An 18,819-nucleotide genomic window follows, 5' to 3' on the forward strand; every position below is an offset into this window, starting at 1 on the left:
CATGACACATAAAATGTGTTTGCTGCAATTGCCCCCATTTTGAAAAGACAGAATATACGTTGTGTTGTTCACACCCCCATGTGTGTTACATCACTAGAAAGCCCAGTGTGTGCTTTACACAGTCCATCAGGACTCAGATACACTGCATGTATAGTGTTTGAAATAAAGGCTTCAGTGTCATGCCCCCCCACACAGGACAGATAGTAAGGATTTACATTAAACAGCCCAGAAACTGCAGCAGTCACAATGTTTACATCACGCTTCCAGTTGTTTGTTTTAGCTTCTAAATATTGTTGCAGAAACAGGAAAATAATTGATCGTCTGTTCTCAGATGTTGCAGGCTCATTCTGCCTCAGTACACAGCTGCCATCCTATGGAAAAGACAGTGCACTGCATGTCAGTTGACCTTCTGCCCAATGCTATTAAAACTCAATTGCAAAACACTGGGCTCACAACATATATTTACACGTACTTGTCAGTGAATAATTAATGGGTATTTCTAGTTAACTGGTGTTGTATTTGCAGCTAGGCAGATTGAAAGATGTGTTGTTGCAATGTCAGCCATTGTGCATTTTTGTCTGAGTTTTTCAGGGTGAGTCGTGAAGAAGTACATCAAAAATGCATGTAGGAGCTCCACAATGAAACAAATACACACTAAATAAGGCGACACATGGACTTGCACAAAAAGAAAAGAGAAAGTTTTAACTAATCTTAATTTTCATGATGATTTAAGTCCATGGTTGTGGTTGTTTTACAGACATACAAGTCCCACAGCACCGCCAAATGGCACACCACATGCAGATTTGAGAATTAGGCTGAGGGTCAGTATATTTATTTATCTAGAAGAGGGTTTTTGCTGAAAATGCTCTCTGACTGTCATCAGCAGTTAGTGTAAGTCATTCAAAGGTTAAAAAAAACATTGGGTGCATCAGCAATGCAGCAAAATGACATGTTTAATTCTGTAACTATAGCATAAAGACATGTTTGTGTCCCATTAAGGTTACCATGGCTTGTACTGTGAGGAGGAGTACAACGAATGTCTGTCCGCCCCCTGCCAGAACTACGCCACCTGTAGGGACCTTATCAACGCCTATGAGTGTGTCTGCACACCACAGTTTGAAGGTATGTGTGTGTTCATAGCTTTACTTCTATAGAGACTATTGTGTGTTAGATAACATATGACATGCTTTGTGTGCATGTGTGTGTGTGTGTGCAGGCAGACACTGTGAAATCTACAAGGATCCATGTCTGAAGATGCACTGCCAGAACGGAGGCCACTGTGAGAGTTCAGGACTCAACGTTTCCTGTGTCTGCCCACCTGGATACCAGGGTGAGCACTGACACCATGATGAGCAGCAGTAGACTAAGTGCTTATTAGTATAAACCATGACCCGCTTACTCAGGATAATCTACAGACTTTGTTGTGAGCAGTTTCATGTAGGAACTATTTTCTGTCTAACAAACTACACCCACGAACGCTATCGCTGCGCAAAAAGAAGTGTGCATGTTCTCCTAGCTCCCCTAGCACCACTGAACTAGCTAAGATTACAGCTCAGCCGAGGAGGACACTGTTAATGTTTACATCTCACGCTGTCACAAGCATGAGTCTCTTGTCCATGAACTACCGAACTAAACCCACCAACCGTATCACTGTGCAAAAGGATGCGAGGATCTACTAATGGATGAGAGACTAATGCTTGAGACAGCGCGAGATGTGAACATTAATGGCAACCCACACCAAAATAATCTAGATTGATAAATAGCACTACAGGTAAGAGGAGAAGTTTGATTGTGGGGTGAACTGTCCCTTAAATGTAGAGTAAGATAAGGTCTGCATTTTGCTGTTGAGCCCTAAATTGTTCCTGTGGTTTAAAAAAAAACTGCATCAGGAGTCAGATTACTGAGAGCCTCAGTTTCTGCTCTTGACTTTTTTGCTCTACTTGTCATTGAACGCAGCCTTATCTGTCCACTCAGGGGAAAAGTGTGAGGTTGACATCAACGAGTGCGAGTGCAACCCCTGTCACCATGGAGGCACCTGCGTTGACCAGTCAAATGGCTTCACCTGTCACTGTCATCCTGGGTGGGTGGGGCCTAGCTGTGAGATCTGTAAGTCAGCCTGCCAGAAAACTCCAGTTCAGCTATTAATCTGAAGTCTGACATGAGGAAAGCTACATGCCTCTGTGTGTGTGTGTGTGTGTGTGTGTGTGTGTCTCAGACCTGCAGTGGAAGCCAGCACACACTGAAGTCACCCTAACCAACATGCCCCGCCACTCCCTCTACATCATCATCGGAGCGCTGTGCGTGGCCTTTGTCCTCATGCTCATCATTCTCATCGTGGGCATCTGCCGCATCAGCCGCATCGAGTACCAGGGCTCATCACGCCACGCCTACCAGGAGTTCTACAACTGCCGCAGCATCGATAGCGAGTTCAGCAACGCCATCGCCTCCATCCGTCATGCCAGGTAAGTCACAGGATCTGTATGTATTGACTGAAGTCTAACAGGAAGTTACAGAAGTGTTGCGGTGGGTTAGGGTCAGTTTGCTACTCACAATCTTAAATTAAACGCTACTTACTCTTTTTTTCTGGAGCTTGTGGACCATGTGATAACGCCAAAACAAGTGAGGAAGTCAATGGCTGTTTCCATAGTCAGAATAAAGTGTCAAGCTCAAGTCAGTTTACGAGTCATGTGGAGCACTGCTACGCCTCTGAAAACAGTTCTGTTGCTCTGGACCATGGATGTATTAAGACACCTGGATACAGCATTGGCAGTGGGACTCCGTTCATTCCTATGAAAGCTCGGTGCAGTTGCATGAAGTCAAAATTGCTCTGTGAAATTAACGGGATGATCGGTGCTGCTTCCGCATCATTGGGCCCTCTGTCAGCCCAGCAGCTGACTTCTGGTTTAGCGCTCTGCTAACTTGAATGGGTATGAAATAATTTAATCTTGCGTCTCTTGTAATGTTATCAGGCTGAATGGATTCATTCTTGATTGTAGAACAAGTCATTTCTCTGAGGTTGTGAGGCTTCAAAAATTTCTCTACTGATTTATAGACATCTTTTCCCCCAATGTAAGTCTATAGGAGAAAGTCTTTTTGAGCTCAATGGCATCATTTGACAGATCCGGAAACTGCAGTACCACTGTTTGGCCAGTACGAAAATTGGCTTCAAAGCCCCCCACCCACACATTCTCTTTGACTAACTCATTGGCACTGCTAACTTATATTATTGCTGCATATTCATTATCAGTACAGTCCATCTGATGCTTGTTTTCTTTATGTTCTTCGCCGTTTCATCACTACTACAAATGCAGCTATAGCCAGTATCTCACTATCACTATCCTCATTCATATTTTACGAAGCTACAAATTATATTCAGCCACAAAATAAGCCAAAAAAGCTGGAAATCAGAACAGATGTACAGAGCTGTTGCATAGAGATGATACAACATCTCATCTAGTTGCATTGGTGCGAACCGCCAGAACGTTGCAGAACGGTGCTTTGCAAGTAGTTGTAGTCTCGTCCCGAATCTTTGGTCTGAACTGGGCTTTAGACCCTGGGAGCTATGCTTGGGGGAGGGGGTCTGTGGCCCCAGGTAGGTTCAACCATACCAGACTGGTCTCAGGAGAGGAGCCAGATGAAAGTCAGCCCACTGGCCCAAAGCCTGGGGGTTGGGAGTGGCGTTGTTCGCTGCAGTGCCCTTTAACAAAAGTTACTGTTTGCTCTTCATTTGTCACCATATCACTAAACTGTACTGATGATGTCATATTGATGAACTGTTTGTTTTTATGCGTTCTTATTAGATTTGGCAAGAAGTCCAGGCCTGCCATGTACGATGCCACTCCCATCGCCTACGAAGACTACAGTCCAGACGACAAGCCTTTGGTTACCCTCATCAAGACGAAAGATTTGTAAAACACAACCATCACGAGCTGTACACTACACATCTACACATGCAAACACACACACACATACACACACGTACACACATATATATAGAGAAAGTCAGTATAAATCACGAAGTATTTCTTAAGAAAAAAAAATAACAGCGAAACAAAATTGAATGTAAAGCGGAGAAAAAAAAATCCAAAACATACTCAGTAGTTATAAAAGAACAAATCGGGAATTTGATACATCTATTTTCCTGTCAAAGTCAATGATAAGGCTTTATTGTAGCATAAGAGCATACTTTGCATTAAGTTATTGCCGACGGGCGACGTTGCCAGTAACCTCTGCTGTACAAGAGCGATGACTTTAGTCTGCACCAGACTGACTGTCTGTCTGTCGGCAGGGCCAGCAACCCATGAGCCTAAATTTGTAAACTCAGCAGACAGGGCTGACAGCAGTCCTTACAGGTGTGGTAGAAATAGGTGCACTCCTCTCGGTGCATACACTGTATCTTTTTCTATATCTAAAAAAAATCTGCAGTAGGTTGCCTTACTTCGTGCATGGTTAGATTAGATGTTCTCTTTGCATTATTTTAAAATCCTTTGTACTTGGTTGTTGTTTTTTCATTGCAGTTGTATTTCTCTCTGTCAGGATTGTGCCAAATATTTCCTTTGGGTAATTTATGGTTAGTAGATCAAATACACACATGTATAAAATACTAGTCACAGAGTTTTTCTTTTTAAAAATACATATTGTCCTGTTCTTTACATGCAAGTTTCTCAATGGTGTATGATTAGTAAAGAAAGTGGGTTTACTGGAGTACTGTGACCCTACCATCCTACTGTATGTATTTCAGTGATATTTAGGATAATAGGTAGGTATATTTCTCAATTCACAGAAACATAGTTGGTTTAACTCAGTGTACCTGTTTATGCCAGTGTACAAATTCACCTCTAGTATTGACAGTGTTGAATAGTTTCTGGATGAGAGTTTCTTTGCTGGCTTTAAGGTGAGGAAGAGGGGGGAGGAGGGGGGGGGGAGAAGAAGAGGAGACTGAGAGGGATGATATCTACTCCAGAATATATGTGCTTCTGTGTCCTGCCAGTGGAAAACTCTCTGTCCGTGCAGCTGTGTTGTTCCTCTCAAGGTCAAGCAATGTTTTACCAATAGGCTCAGCTAATCCTCTGATTTCTTTTCTCTCATTTGAAACACAGCGACCACATGATTACCTATTATCTATGTTGAATGATGTAAACAATAAAGATTCAAGTGAACATAATCTGCAGCGTTCGTCTGGTGTCTCGTGTGAATTCTGGCTGAGTGTGGTGTTGTTGTTTTCTGCGGCGACAACAGCAGGTGGTGGTGACTGCTTTTTGTAAATGACCTTAGATGTTGCTGTGATTTATTTTCACTCATGTATGTAGAATTCTCAGCTGGCAACCTTAATGTTCAAAAGAGCCATATTTGGCACAAAAAATAAATAAGTAAATAAATCTGGAGCTGCAAAACATATTAAGTCTATTAGGTCTACAGCTATTAAGTCTAAATTAGCCTATCCACATCACTAATGGGTCTAAATAAGCATTCATTAATGTGTTTAACCACAAGGTGGCTACTCTGCAGTCTGCTGTTTATGACCATTAGGTACTTAAACGCTGCAGCATTGTTGGTAAAAGCAAACAAATCTGTCCCCACACTATAAAATTCTCTTTTTACTCCCAGACTTTTACTTTTTTGGACTTGAAATCCATAACTAGTCCAGCTAGAGAGACTTAACACCAGCCACCGCCACTGAGGTACAGCACAATTAATAGGAGACTGTAGACATATGGCACATTTCTAGTGACGAAATGTTTAAACATATTTTTATCCGGTGTATAGGCATTTATACAATGAGAAAATTAATTTTAAGAGCCACTTTACATTTGCAAAAATGATAACTTGTCATGAACCAAGCAGTCAAAGCACAAAGAACACAGGTTTATAGCTCAAAAAATATCTACCCCCCCAAAAAAAATATGTTTTATAAAGCAAATGACTAAAGATTACAGAATCAAGAGAGGTCAACAAAACAAATCTCTACTAAAAACTCAGGTTAACAAAACTAGACATTCACAAACAGATCTAACAGAAAGACACACTGGGGCAACATATGTTGGCTGATCAGACCAAATTAAACACAGAGGAGAGAACTTACATAGGCAATAAGTAAAACTAACACAAAGAAACTGCTAACCCCCCCATGATGTCACAGCTTTTGGTTTGGTCCATAGGATGGCCTTCTGCATAAAATCAGGCTCCGCCCTCTGCCCCATCTTTTGTCCATCTTCAACCAGGAGGTGACTTCAGGTAACTCAAAGACAAACAGAAATGAATTAATAACTTACAAAAGCAAACAGCAAAACAATGTAAACTAAATGTGCGCTTCATCTAGAAAACTGTGTTGTCAAAGTCCTAAAAAACTTTGAACAGTTTAGTACAGTATACAAACAGTATTTTAAGTGACTGCAAAGTAAAGGTACATGTGGCACTGGTGTGGGTGAGTATGTGAATCATTCAGCCTTTTGTGTGGCTGTGGGCACGGCCATCACGTAACTGAAAATTAAAATGTTAAAAATACAGGGTGCTACTGGAGAGGGGCTGCAGAGCTGCAGGTTGCCTACCTCTAAACTAGGCCTTAGTCCGGGTCAACAAAGCATCCAGTACACCAGGGCTGGTTCTTTTGGTTTGTTTGTTTTTATGCATGCATCATTTGGGGATGTAATTTGAAAGCTTTAAATACTAGTGCCAACACAACAGATGGGTTTCAGCACATACAGAAACAACAACACTTTTTTCATGTAAGAAAAGAAGCCAACCTTCTCAAATGTACCACATACAAATGGCCTAAAATGTCCAATTTAAATTTAATCCAATACATGGCTGGCTATGGACACATTTCAGTCGGCGCCAAAAATGTATAATTTGACACCCAGCCCTAATTTTACCAGTTAAAATTCTAACACTAGTTTTAAACGATAAATAAGAGTACAATATGAGATGATTTAAATCACTATTATTTATTTTATTGGGGAAATGTGTACAATAGTTGCATGAATTTAAATGAGTAGTTACCTTAAAGCAGGGGAGGGCAGCCTGCGGCTCCTTAGCTGCATGCAGCACTTCAACTCCTCTCCAGTGGCTCCCTGTGGCTTTCACAGAATATCATATGGAAATGAATAACTGGAACACGTGTCAAGTTCTCTTCTTTCAAGATACACTTCCATTTTAACAGGAAGTTTAATGTTTACAGTCTCTTTCAAAATAAACGCACTACATCGGTACAATACCACAAATTGACGTTTTTCTTCCTTCAACAACAAACGCACGTGGTTAGCTTTAGGAAAAAGAACAGGGTTTGACTTTAGAATGTTACGGGACACAAACACCACTCTCTTGGGTGAAAGTCAGTGAGTGTTGGACCCGCCCATGCCAATCAGACTTTGACCACCTTAACTTTCGTCCTTGTCCCGCTGCATTTCCCCCTGATACCGCTGGGGGATGTTAAACTTTAACGGTAACTGGCTGCGGATCATGCTGAAGCTAAAGGACGCCTTTTTTCATTGCTTTCTGACGCCGCAAGTCAATGCCCAAGAGCCAGATTTCGACGACCTCGGAGTGAGACCAGGCTCGGGAAACAAGGACTTGTGCAAAACAACGTGTATCTGGGCGAACTGCAGGAGCCTCTTGTACATGAATCACTAAAATAAAGTAGAATCTTCCCTGAACTCAGATTTGATTAACTGACACAATACATTTTGGGCTGAAATGATTAAACTGTCTTGAAAGCATTGCTCCTATTTTTATAATGTGAACACAAAACAGAAAAAATCTCTGCAGAGTCTGTTTTTGTGTCCCAAGGTCATACCCACCAGACTGGACCGTCCGCCGTGGGAAAGCCCTTTTATGGAGTGTTTGTAATGCGAACACCCTCAGTGACCTCAGGCTTTATCCAGATGTTCCCCATGTAAACATCTCTAAATACAGACTGAGACTGCGGAGTCATGTCGTTCAGCACACCTACATATATTATTTGTGTGTGCAATCTGCACATACACACATCGTAGGAGCACCAGATGTTATTGATGGCTCTCACCTTTGCCTTTGGTTTGCTTTGGAGGCCTTGTGCGTGACCTCTGCCCTCTGTTTGCCCTGGAGGGTCAATATTCCCTGTTTGACTTGACACAGTTCCCAAAACACATCGTCTGTTAGATATTCTCAGTCTCTTTCAAGGCCTCCACCTTGATGAACTCTCACTCTTGGGTTGTGGTTTCATTACAAACAGTATCTCTTTTCAGAAAATACACACTCATTATCCAATACTTAACATTTGTAGCCTGCAACATTTTGGCAGCAGAAATATTAATTCATTAAACATTTTCCACAAAATAATGAATGATACTTCAGTACATTCCCAGACCGCACTTTTAGAATAACAAGGTCATACAAATCAATTTCAGCTCAAAACAGTCAGGCGCAATGAATGTTTCTGGTGCAACGTGTTTTTGAGAAGCTTAAGGAGATCAAAATGTGTGGGCATGACTGTAGCAATCCAGCAAAGACTTTGTCCTTAGCTGCCTTTTTGAAAATTATGAGAATGGAATATTTAAACTAACCACGTTTTTATTGCCACTAGCCACTGAAATAATGCCATGCCATTTATGTTAGATTTTTATGTGATTATTTCCATTTTAACTGCATTCCTGCTCTGGCTGGTTGCGCTGGTTTGCATGACTAATCTTCTGAGGTCTTGAAGTCCTCTTTATAATCATGCTAAGGATCATTACGGGTGCATTTTGTCGTCCAGATGAAAAAAAATCATAAAGTCTTTACTGTGGATTTTACATTTAATGAATATGGGTACTGGTGTGTGTTTTGATGTTTAGCTACTCAGTTGTTTTAGCAGCTAATTTTCTGCCATGGCATTACCAAAGAAGTGTTTTTCTTAGAGGTATACCAGGTGGTATTTACCCTAAAATAAATAAAGGTGTAGACTCATAGAAAAATGAATCTCTCGCAGTCATCACTTATGACCCCCCAGAAGTGTGTGGTGGTGTATTTTTCTGCAGAGACTTTGTCATCTGCCTGTATTCTCTTATTTTCTTGGCAAAACATCAAGCAGACAAAGCTTTTTCCAAAATGAGAGTGAATCTGGGGTTGGCCTTCACTTTCACTTTCACTGGCGATACTGTTGACAAACAGAAACTGACAATTTCTACACACAGTAATACACCTTTTAAAGTGATAAATATGACACAGAATGTGTCACGATAGGCTCAGGATGCCTCCTGGGCGCCTTCATTTAGAGGTCTTCCGGCACGTCCCACTGGTAGGAGGCCCCGGGGCAGACCCAGAACACGCTGGAGGGATTACATATCTAGTCTGGCCTGGGAACGCCTCAGGATCCCCCAGGAGGTGCATTGCTGGGGAGAGGGGCATCTGGAATACTTTGCTCTGCGTGCTGCCCCCTGACCCGGCTTTGGATAAGTGGTTGAAAATGGATGGATGGATTCACAGATGCACTTAAAGCAGTATTTTTTTTGGCCACTTGGGGAGAAGAGGAACAAGCTACAAACATGCTGATGTCAACCTCCTGAGGGCCGTTTCATATGTTTGACGCAAAGGCACGCAGACGCGAATGCATTGGGACGCATCGAGACGCATTGGCCGCCATGATGCACACTTAGGTCTCAAAATGTGTTGTCCATTTTTTTGATTTGCGACGCAGCAACGTGTGTAATACCATGCGTTCCCAGCGGGGGTGATAATGCAAGCGACGTACTTGAAATTAACCACTTTTTGTTATTCACAGCAGAAGCAGGAATGAAATGTCGGGGGCGAGGAGGAAAAACTTTGCGAACTCGTACGGGCACACCCACATTTATATGACAATTCTAATGCCCTGCACTCTAATAAAATAGCAGTACTAGCTAGCCGAATGTACCGGTGACTCTGCTACCCCCTATTGCGCGAGCAGTGTATTGCATTTCAAGTGTCGCCTGCGTTGCTTGTGTTCATTGTGTTGACTATGAAAGGAAGTGCTTCGCTTGCTCGCGTTGACTATGAAACGGCCCTTAGACTTTGGATGGTGAAGAATTTTAAAAGCTTAATCATGACAAAACAGAGATCTTGTTAGTTGGACCAAAGGCTTTGAGGAAAGAAATTCAATCTTTGTTAACTCCCGTCTGTAAAACCATGTGAACATGTCAAAAACTTGGATGTGATTTTAGACACTGATCTTAACTTCCAGAAGCACATTTCTAATATTTCTGAGACTTATCACCTCAGAAATATATCAAAAGTTAGACTCTCCTTGTCTCAGTCAGACTCTGAAAAGCTGGTTCACGCTTTTATTTCCAGCAGGCCAGAGATTTAACAAAACTAAAAGGTCTGACCACATAACTCATATTTATATTCCTACTGATTCCAAATAGCTAGGAGAAATTAAAGATGCATACCAAAGTCACAGTATGGTATGTCCCTATTTGACTATGGATTCATCACCTTCCTTAAATCATACCATCTCTACGGGATGTAATTGCCAAAGACTTTTCACATTTTTCATTCTTTCATGTTAATAAATATTCTTTTCACCATAAAAAAGTGTCTCTCCTGATTGAAATATATGGATTGAAACACCTTTTGTCTCAAAAGTACTGCTCTGTCTGTGCAGGTATTACTTGCCTGTTGGCTGGTGGAGGGGTGATGGTGATAGGGAGGGAGGAGGGCGGTGGTACAAATACTCAATGTGAACTATGAAATGTTGTATTGGCTATTTATGGCTAGTTATGTTGCAATAAAAATGTGTGATTAAAGAAATGCATACCGAACAAACATTCAGGTCTCAGGAGGATGTAGGTAGGTAGGTAGGTAGGTAGGTGGATAGATAGATGGATGGATAGATGGGTAGATGGATAGATGAATAGATAGGTAGGTAGGTAGGTAGATAGGTGGATGGATGGATGAGTAGATGGGTAGAAGGATAGATGGATAGATGGATGGATGGATGGATGGGTAGGTAGATGGATAGATGGGTAGGTAGACAGGTAGATAGGTGGATAGATAGATGGATAGATGGATGGATGGATGGATGGATAGATGGGTAGATGGTTAGATTGATATATAGGTAGATGGGTAGATGGATAGGTAGAAGGATAGATGGATGGATAGATGGATGGATAGATAGATGGATAGGTAGGTATGTAGGTGGATAGATGGATGGATAGATAGATGGATAGGTAGGTATGTAGGTGGATAGATGGGTAGATGGATAGATAGGTAGAAGGATAGATGGATAGATAGGTAGAAGGATAGATGGATAGATAGATGGATAGGTAGGTAGGTAGGTGGACAGGTGGATAGATAGGTAGGTGGATAGATAGGTAGATAGTACTTTATTGATCCCAAACTGGGAAATTCTTGTGTTACAGCAGCAAGTAATCAAACAGTATTTGGACATTAGAATATGGAAATATAAAATATATACAAAAATGAGTAATACTAAAATTTAAAATATACAAGTAATATACAGGAATAAAATAAAAAATATCAAATTGCAGGAGTAAAAAGATCAAACTACAACACAGTCAGAAGTGAGGTAGAGGTTGTAAGGAATGTGCAAAATAGCTACAAGTGTGCAATATAAATATAACTTATTATTTTTATTATTATTTTGAGTTTGCAAAATACCATTTTCTTGTGCTCAAAATCTCGCTGAGGATTGAGGCACCAATATCCCTCCATACAAACCACCCTTTCACACTGTTCGTCGCCTCGTTTCCCTGGAGCACCTGAACGCCTCACTGTGAGCCAGGCAGCCACAGCGCAGGTACCTCCACCTGCTGGCCGCTGTGTGAACTACAGCCAGGCGGAGCAACACATCCTTCATCTCCGACCAGTCCAGATTGAAGGAGGACAGAGAGGCAAGCCGTGAAAGCGAACAGATGTGAACCGGACTACGAAAAGAGCACAAGCTGTAGTTTCAAGACGGAGAACATTTCCCTTCTGCTAATATGTGGCAACCCGCGTCGGAGCGACTGCAGGTAAGACCCGGGTGTGTGTGTGTGTGTGTGTGTGTGTGTGTGTGTGTGTGTGCGCGCGCGCGCGTGTATATGTGTGTGCGTGTGTGTGTGTGAGTGAGAGAGAAACGCTTCTTGTCGACAGGGCAGCGGTAAATAAAACGGTTCAGCCGTGTTAACAGTCACTGAGACCCGCCGTGTTGTGCATGGCTCCAGCCTGGACACACTTGGTACGGTTTCTGAGCAGCTGCAGATGTTTTCCGAGCTCCGGCTTTCCCTTTTGTGTTGTTAGTCGTCTTTTAAGTGTAAGAAACCAGCTCAGAGTCATTTTTTCTTCGCCTATCTGTGTATCTTTGTGATACGTTTCAACGCACCTATTCACGTTACGCAAGCCGCCGGGGGTACAGTGCAACAATTTCTGCCTCCGCTGCATTCCTGTGCCAATCCACCTCTGGAGATTGTCTGTAAATATCACTCAAAGGCATATTCATGTAGTGTTTAAACGCCTCTTTGGCCCACAGGCCTGTCTGAGCCAACTGTACCTTCACACTAACCCACAGAGTGTAACTGCAGGCCTCCTGCTCCTGTTGTTATTTTTCCTTCACATCAGGATGCGTAATCTTTCTGTCTTCCTCTGCATTCCCGTGTGAAATCTCTGTGGTCTGTAACCTGCCGCCTGCGACCTGTTAAGAAATAGGGCAAAAAAAAAGCAGCGTTAATGACACGTAGTTTGATATCCAGGGGCAAGCCGTGCACCGAGCCTGGCTTCACGTCTCCTGCAGACGTAATGCTCTCCAGATGTCGGCCTGCACACTGCCTGCCAAGTGAACTTGCACAATCCCTTCCTCTGCCCAGGCGTCAAGAAGATGGGATCACGAATTATTTAAAGCGAGAGTTCCGGTGTTACAGGCCTGCATCTGCATGACCCCCCTACTCCTCAATTAACATCCAATAATGTGGCCTGCTATCACACACTGGACACCAGTCTGTCTAATATATATGAGCTGTTAGTGACTGTTGAGCACAGTGACTGTCATTGTTAGGCTCAACAAGTGTCATCCAGTCACCGTGCATCTCACATTTTCCGTAGCCCGTCGTTGCTTAAGTAAATTTGGGAAGTGCATGTAAGTCAGTGAATCATTCCACTCACTGCACCCTGCCAGCTAACTACACTAAAAGACAAACAGCCCCATGAACAGTCATGTGGCTGCAAGGTTCAGATGTTTTAAGGTGAAGTCAGGGGCGTAAATATAGACAGTGCAATTGCACAGGGGCCCCTGGGGTGCATATACGATTAATTTCATTTTTGTCAGATATACAGCAGTGATTTCTGGGTAATACGTATTTTGATGTCATCCAATTTCAAGTGTCTATAGTCCTGTTTTTTTTTCTGTTTCCACTGTGAAAAGTTGGGGATGGTACCAATGGAACCGTTCCGTACCGTCCCCATTTTCGGTCCCCCCTCTGTTGGGGTACCTAGCACACAGATCTGGTACTAAAAAGTGGAGCTGTGAACACTGCAGTTTGTTGATTGGTCAATAGAGGACGGTCACTCTGCTCAGGGCTGAGTTGTGGCTGGTTTTGAGGCTCATGTAACCACTGTTCATACTGTGGAGAGTTTCATTAGTAAACTGTGACTATAAAATAAAGGATGTTTTGCTGCCGCTCACAGCAGCTGGAGTTGGAGAAAAAAATAACTTAATCACCGGCCAACTGCCGGCGACTTTTAAGGTGGAATGTTAACTTGTAATGTTACTCAATGTGTGAGCTGACAACATGAATCCATCAGCACACCTTACAACTTTGACCGTCACTTTAGTTTTTATATGACGGACACTTTTAATAATGAGCGGATCTTCAAGTGTTTAATTTCAACCAGATTATGTAAACTGTGTATATTCTAATCCTCACTCGGAGAAAAAAAAGTGTTGCGGAGCATCGTTCCTGTGGGATCCGGCAACACTAAACCCATGAGCTTGCCTGAGAAGGACTAAATACACAAACCCACCATTTTTAAATATCCCATGGAGAGAGACTCTCACTGCAGCCTGTTTTATTTGTTCTGAAAATGTCGGCGTGCAGCCTCGTTCTGTGGACGACAAAGTGCACACTGTTAAAGGAGGAAATACAGTGAGTGCTGGATGGAGCAATTAAGAGTACTGTTTGTGGTGGAAACCCTAGGGTCTAGGTACCATGTCTGAAGGGTTATTTTTGGTTCCAAAGGTACTATACCAAAAGTGTTTGGTGGAAATATGGCTTATTTGTGTCAGAACAATACATGCACGATAGCGTGCACTAGGGCCCGTTGTAACTTCTTTACACCACTGGGTGAAGTTATTTTATTTTACCATCACTGCGGCTGATACTTTTGTCAAAGTGGAAATTGTTGGTAATTTTTTCAAAGGTCCATCTCAAACTATGTGCTGAACAGTATTAGTATGTCCTTATCTCATAAATTCACTGTATAGTAAGGGTGGAGGAAAAAATCGACACAGCATAGTATCACAATATTTTTGTGTGGCAATATTGTATCGTCACACAGTGCCAAGTATTGATTTTTTCATTATATAATACTAGTAATAATACAAATTGAACTTTTGGTAGACTACTAGAATAATATAATCAGTTGTTCTTTCAGTCCACTAGATACGTTATGCTGCAAAAAAAATGGCTGCAGTGAGATGAACAGACTGAAAACTTCATCTTATTAGATAAAACAGATGTTGCCTACGTTTTCCTTTTGGGACACAATTTACAGTTGAAAAAGGCAATGAATTGCAGTGTGTATATAAAGATTGTTTTTTGGGCGTTTTTGCCTTTGGTCGATACAGTAGGACAGTTAAGCCGCGTGAAAGAGGAAGAGAGAGAGGGAGTGACACGCAGCAAAGGGCTGTAGGCTGGAATTGAACCCAGGCCGCTGCGGCAAGGATGAAGCCTTTGTGCCTGCCTGCTCTATCCACTAAGCCACCAGTGGTGGCTGGTCTGTTCCTTCTGGGCTGCTGTAGAAACATGGCGGTGCAACATGACAATCTCCGTAGACGTTGATCCGCTCCCTGTGTAGATATTAACAGCTCATTCTAAGGTAACAAAAGCACAGTAATTCTTATTTTCACGCGATTATACACCAAAGAAAACATACTTATTATATTATATTCCATTCTGCCAATATGTCCTCCTAAATCCTACACACTGGACCTTTAAGGGAAATTTCTAAAGTCTGGGAAATTAACATCATGGTTCTCAGCTTGGTCTTAGAGACTATTAAGAAAAGCCTGCTTTGAAAACTGAAGGAATTAAGTTTGAAAGACATGGGCATTTATGTTGAGTTCATGAGTTCATAGTTGTATTGTGGGTAATGTAGGATTCAGATATATGAAAGTGCAATGCTTGGGTTTGTGTCCCTAAAATAATCGTGTTTCTAATAACTGCCACTTGGCTCACACCAGCGTACCGCCTGGAGTCCAGCTGCGGCCCAGAGTTGATAAAGAGTTTAAGATGTTTCTATTGTCGACTTCAAAACTATGAAACACTGGACTGTATGGCAGTGCTTAACTTAATGGATGACTTCTGAGGTGAATTTAGATCAACAGCGTCTGCCCGGCTGCTCTGTTCTCGGGGTAAACAGCAGAAACGTTTATGAATTACTCATGGTCTGCCTGGATCTCTTCGATCAGTAAATTAAAGGTTAAAGTTCAAAATAACAGTTTAATGATGAAAAAATGTTAAGGTGAAAAGTGGTAGTACAATGATAGCAATACCTGCACATTGCCTGCTTTGTAACCGTGGCAACGACCGTCCTTTAGACTGCTTCACCTCTCTGGAGCTGGGAACGGTGGGGTTTTCCAGAGCTGAAGATGTCAGGTAGCTGATCTGGAATGCACCAGCATTTATCATCTCCTGTTTTGTTGTTTACATTCACTATGGCATCCGTCCATATTATTCTCACTTGTGCTGTCCTCTGTTGCCATAGCAACACCTGATGTCTTGTTGCATTTTTGTCTCATAGAAGAGGGGGGGGGGGGGGGGGGGGGGGGCGCCGAAGAGATAAAAGGAAGTGTGAGGGTGAGGAGTTATAGGTCGTGGCGTGAGTTAAGCATCACCAATCACGTTTATGTCGACAATGAGAAGTGTTTTGGAGCCAAAGTGTGTGTGTTGCGATGCTGTGTGTCTTTGCTGCATCATGTTTTCTGTCCGTCTTCCTCTCTGTGTCCATTTCGCCATCCCTCCTACCTCTCGCTGACCACATGCCTCAGTTTCAGGGCCCCTTCCTCCCAAAGCAGAGGCCATGTTAGTTCAACAACAGATTGTGCAATACGCCATGGTCTGGACACAAACACTCACACACGTACACACTTTCATACAAGTTGGCAGGCGGGTTAGGCATGCACACACACACAAAACATGCTTCCTTTTTGAGTATTCCAAGGGCTACCAAACATGTTTTTTCTCTGTGTCAGCAGCTCTTTCTTTAGCCATGGTTTCCACTTTTGACACTTTAATGTGTGTGACTCTGACAAACAGGGCTGAGCACATAAAAAAAGATGTGGACTTGACAGCGCAGTAATAGCTGACTGAGGTCAAGCACGGTGGGAACCAGCCACTGTCTGTGCATCTTTACTTGTTACTGCTGCCACCTCCGCCTGCCTTTATTTGTTTCTGTCCCTCAGTCTGTCTGTCTGTCTCTTTGTCTGTCTGAGGTTGCTGTGTGGCCACAGCTATGTTGTTGAGACTGTGGCCTTGGTGGCAAAAAGAATCCACAAGCAGACGGGCACAAAATTCCCATGGTCCCTTCGACACGTTGCTTCTTCTTCTTCTTCTTTTTTTTGTCAGCAGCAGACATTTGCCTCTTGTGAAGAAATGGCTTTTGGCTCACTAGTTTGGCTCTTCATATTTGATGAATGGGCATAATCTCCTGTTGGCGGAAGTTATAATTTTTCAAAGTTTTCCACGGATTTGCATTTGACAGAGTCTTATCCTCACCACTGGTCAAAACTGAACTGTCTCAGCTGTGTAATTTTTTTTTTTTTTTTGTTCTTAAGCTTTTACTTGCTGTTTGTTCAGAACGCTAACATCGATTGCACTTTCTGGGCTCATTTTTCGTTTCCTGTTTGGTATGTAGCAGGGTTCAGAGCTCCATTTGCTGAATTAGGTTTAAGACTGTGGAATAATGGTGCTCACAAGATGCACCCCAATATATGGGCTATGGGTAAATGTAGGTTGCAGAAGCTTGTTAACATCCCCTAAATGTAAAAAAATTGAACCTAAGCATTAAACAAGCTGATTGTTATGTCCAACTGTCATTAGGTTGTGGGGTTATCAAGTTATCAAGAACAACGTAAACATCATACATAAGATTTGCTCTCATTTTCATTAATTACGTCCACCAAGAAGGTGATTATTTGGCCTGCTGTATTCATTTGTTTGTTTGTTTGTCAGTGGGATTACAGAAATATTACCGGCCCAATTTTTGGGAAGCTTGTTGGAAGCATGGGCCAAAAAAGACCCTATTATATTTTGGAGGGGATACACAAATTTTTATAGTCTGATATATGTTGAGTCAAACTGGTGGCAGACAGCAGTGCAGTGCTGACAACGGCAACAGTGCTCACAGAGCTAACAGTGTTAATGTGGGTCACCAAGGCAACCTCTGTATATATAAATGATAGACCAGCATCACAGTCTGGCTGCCATGGGTCTGGTTGGCATTAGCAGCCGTGCTAACAGCGCTAACAACTCTTCCTAAGTGGATGCCAATGAGGGAACAAGTTGGGAAGAGGTGTTGTTTTAGTTTGTCCCAATGAAGATGTCTTAACCCACTGTGTGTCCGCAAAACAAGATACGTGACATGTCTCTTGTTTGAAAAACCACTCACCCTGGCTCTATTTTTGCAAGGCCTTGCACACCTCCAACTTATTTTCAGAGCAACAGCAAGCCTTAGGCGCGATCAGGGCTCGATAGGCTCCCTGAATCACTTGTAGTACATCTGGACAATTTTGTATTGTGTTGCTGTTCCGAAGAGGTGGAACAGAGGTGGCAGTGTTATGGAGGTTAGCTCACAGTCACTGGGGAGACACTATGGGGAGAACCAGAGGGTTGTCGTTATGCATCTTCAACAGCACCAAGGTAGCTAAAAAGAGAAGTCATGGCGTCATTATCATGTCATATCATTGGCAACCAACACACATGCAGTAAGATCTGGTCTGCACTTGCCATAAGGCTCAGTCCTCGTGCACTGACATAGAACATGGAGATGATGATGCATTTCACAGAGGCATCCGTAGTCGGCCCTGGGCGGGAATATATTTAGACATAAAATAAAGATATGAGGAACGAGGACAGTGTAATAGGATAAATCTGCAGGTGTACCCATAAAGCCTGTCCGGCCATGTGCACCCAAAGAGCACCTGGTACTACCCCTTTGTTTCTAGCACAGTCTGCTGTAACCCTCCAACATCGTCTTGGACGACACAAGCCTGCCACCGTGGGTCTGGATGGCTCTATCAGCAGTGCTAACAATGCTAATAGTGCTAGCAACAGTAGCGTCAGAGCTCGGATTACAATGGCTATAGAGGAGCGTGACTTCATTCTGCTCACGGGAATGTCATTACTCCAACATATCTTTCCATAGCAAAAAGTTATTTGCTGCTAGGCAACTTAAAGTGCTTGACATAATGTATTAAAATGGAAAGAAAAACAAAATATAGACATTAAAGTGCAAATTAGAAGAACAGAAACAGAATTTAAAAAGTTAAAAACAGAGACATGAACACAGAGCAGAGCATAAAGGTGGTCAGAGTTGGTGTACGTCTAATTTCCTCTTGAAGTTTGTTCCAACGTTGTGGTGCATTGTAGGTAAATACTGTATCTACTTGTTTGG

The 18,819-nt window shown here is 42.5% G+C and overlaps 2 protein-coding genes across 2 annotated transcripts in view; both read left to right on the forward strand.

Moving 5' to 3' along the window:
• The window catches only part of dner (delta/notch-like EGF repeat containing), a 98,707-nt gene extending 93,543 nt beyond the window's left edge, over positions 1–5,164 (forward strand). Inside the window, exons 9-13 of the mRNA XM_033630414.2 lie at positions 1,000–1,122; positions 1,217–1,330; positions 1,975–2,106; positions 2,216–2,462; positions 3,801–5,164. Coding sequence (XP_033486305.2) covers positions 1,000–1,122; positions 1,217–1,330; positions 1,975–2,106; positions 2,216–2,462; positions 3,801–3,912 — 728 coding nt within the window. The 3' untranslated portion in view covers positions 3,913–5,164. The remainder of the gene's footprint in view (positions 1–999; positions 1,123–1,216; positions 1,331–1,974; positions 2,107–2,215; positions 2,463–3,800) is intronic.
• A 6,633-nt stretch (positions 5,165–11,797) lies between these two features.
• Positions 11,798–18,819, forward strand: part of pid1 (phosphotyrosine interaction domain containing 1) — a 45,037-nt gene continuing 38,015 nt past the window's right edge. Inside the window, exon 1 of the mRNA XM_033630348.2 lies at positions 11,798–11,966. Coding sequence (XP_033486239.2) covers positions 11,937–11,966 — 30 coding nt within the window. The 5' untranslated portion in view covers positions 11,798–11,936. The remainder of the gene's footprint in view (positions 11,967–18,819) is intronic.

This window comes from Epinephelus lanceolatus, chromosome 4, assembly GCF_041903045.1.
Source record: "Epinephelus lanceolatus isolate andai-2023 chromosome 4, ASM4190304v1, whole genome shotgun sequence".
In the NCBI taxonomy this organism is placed as follows: Eukaryota; Metazoa; Chordata; class Actinopteri; order Perciformes; family Serranidae; genus Epinephelus; species Epinephelus lanceolatus.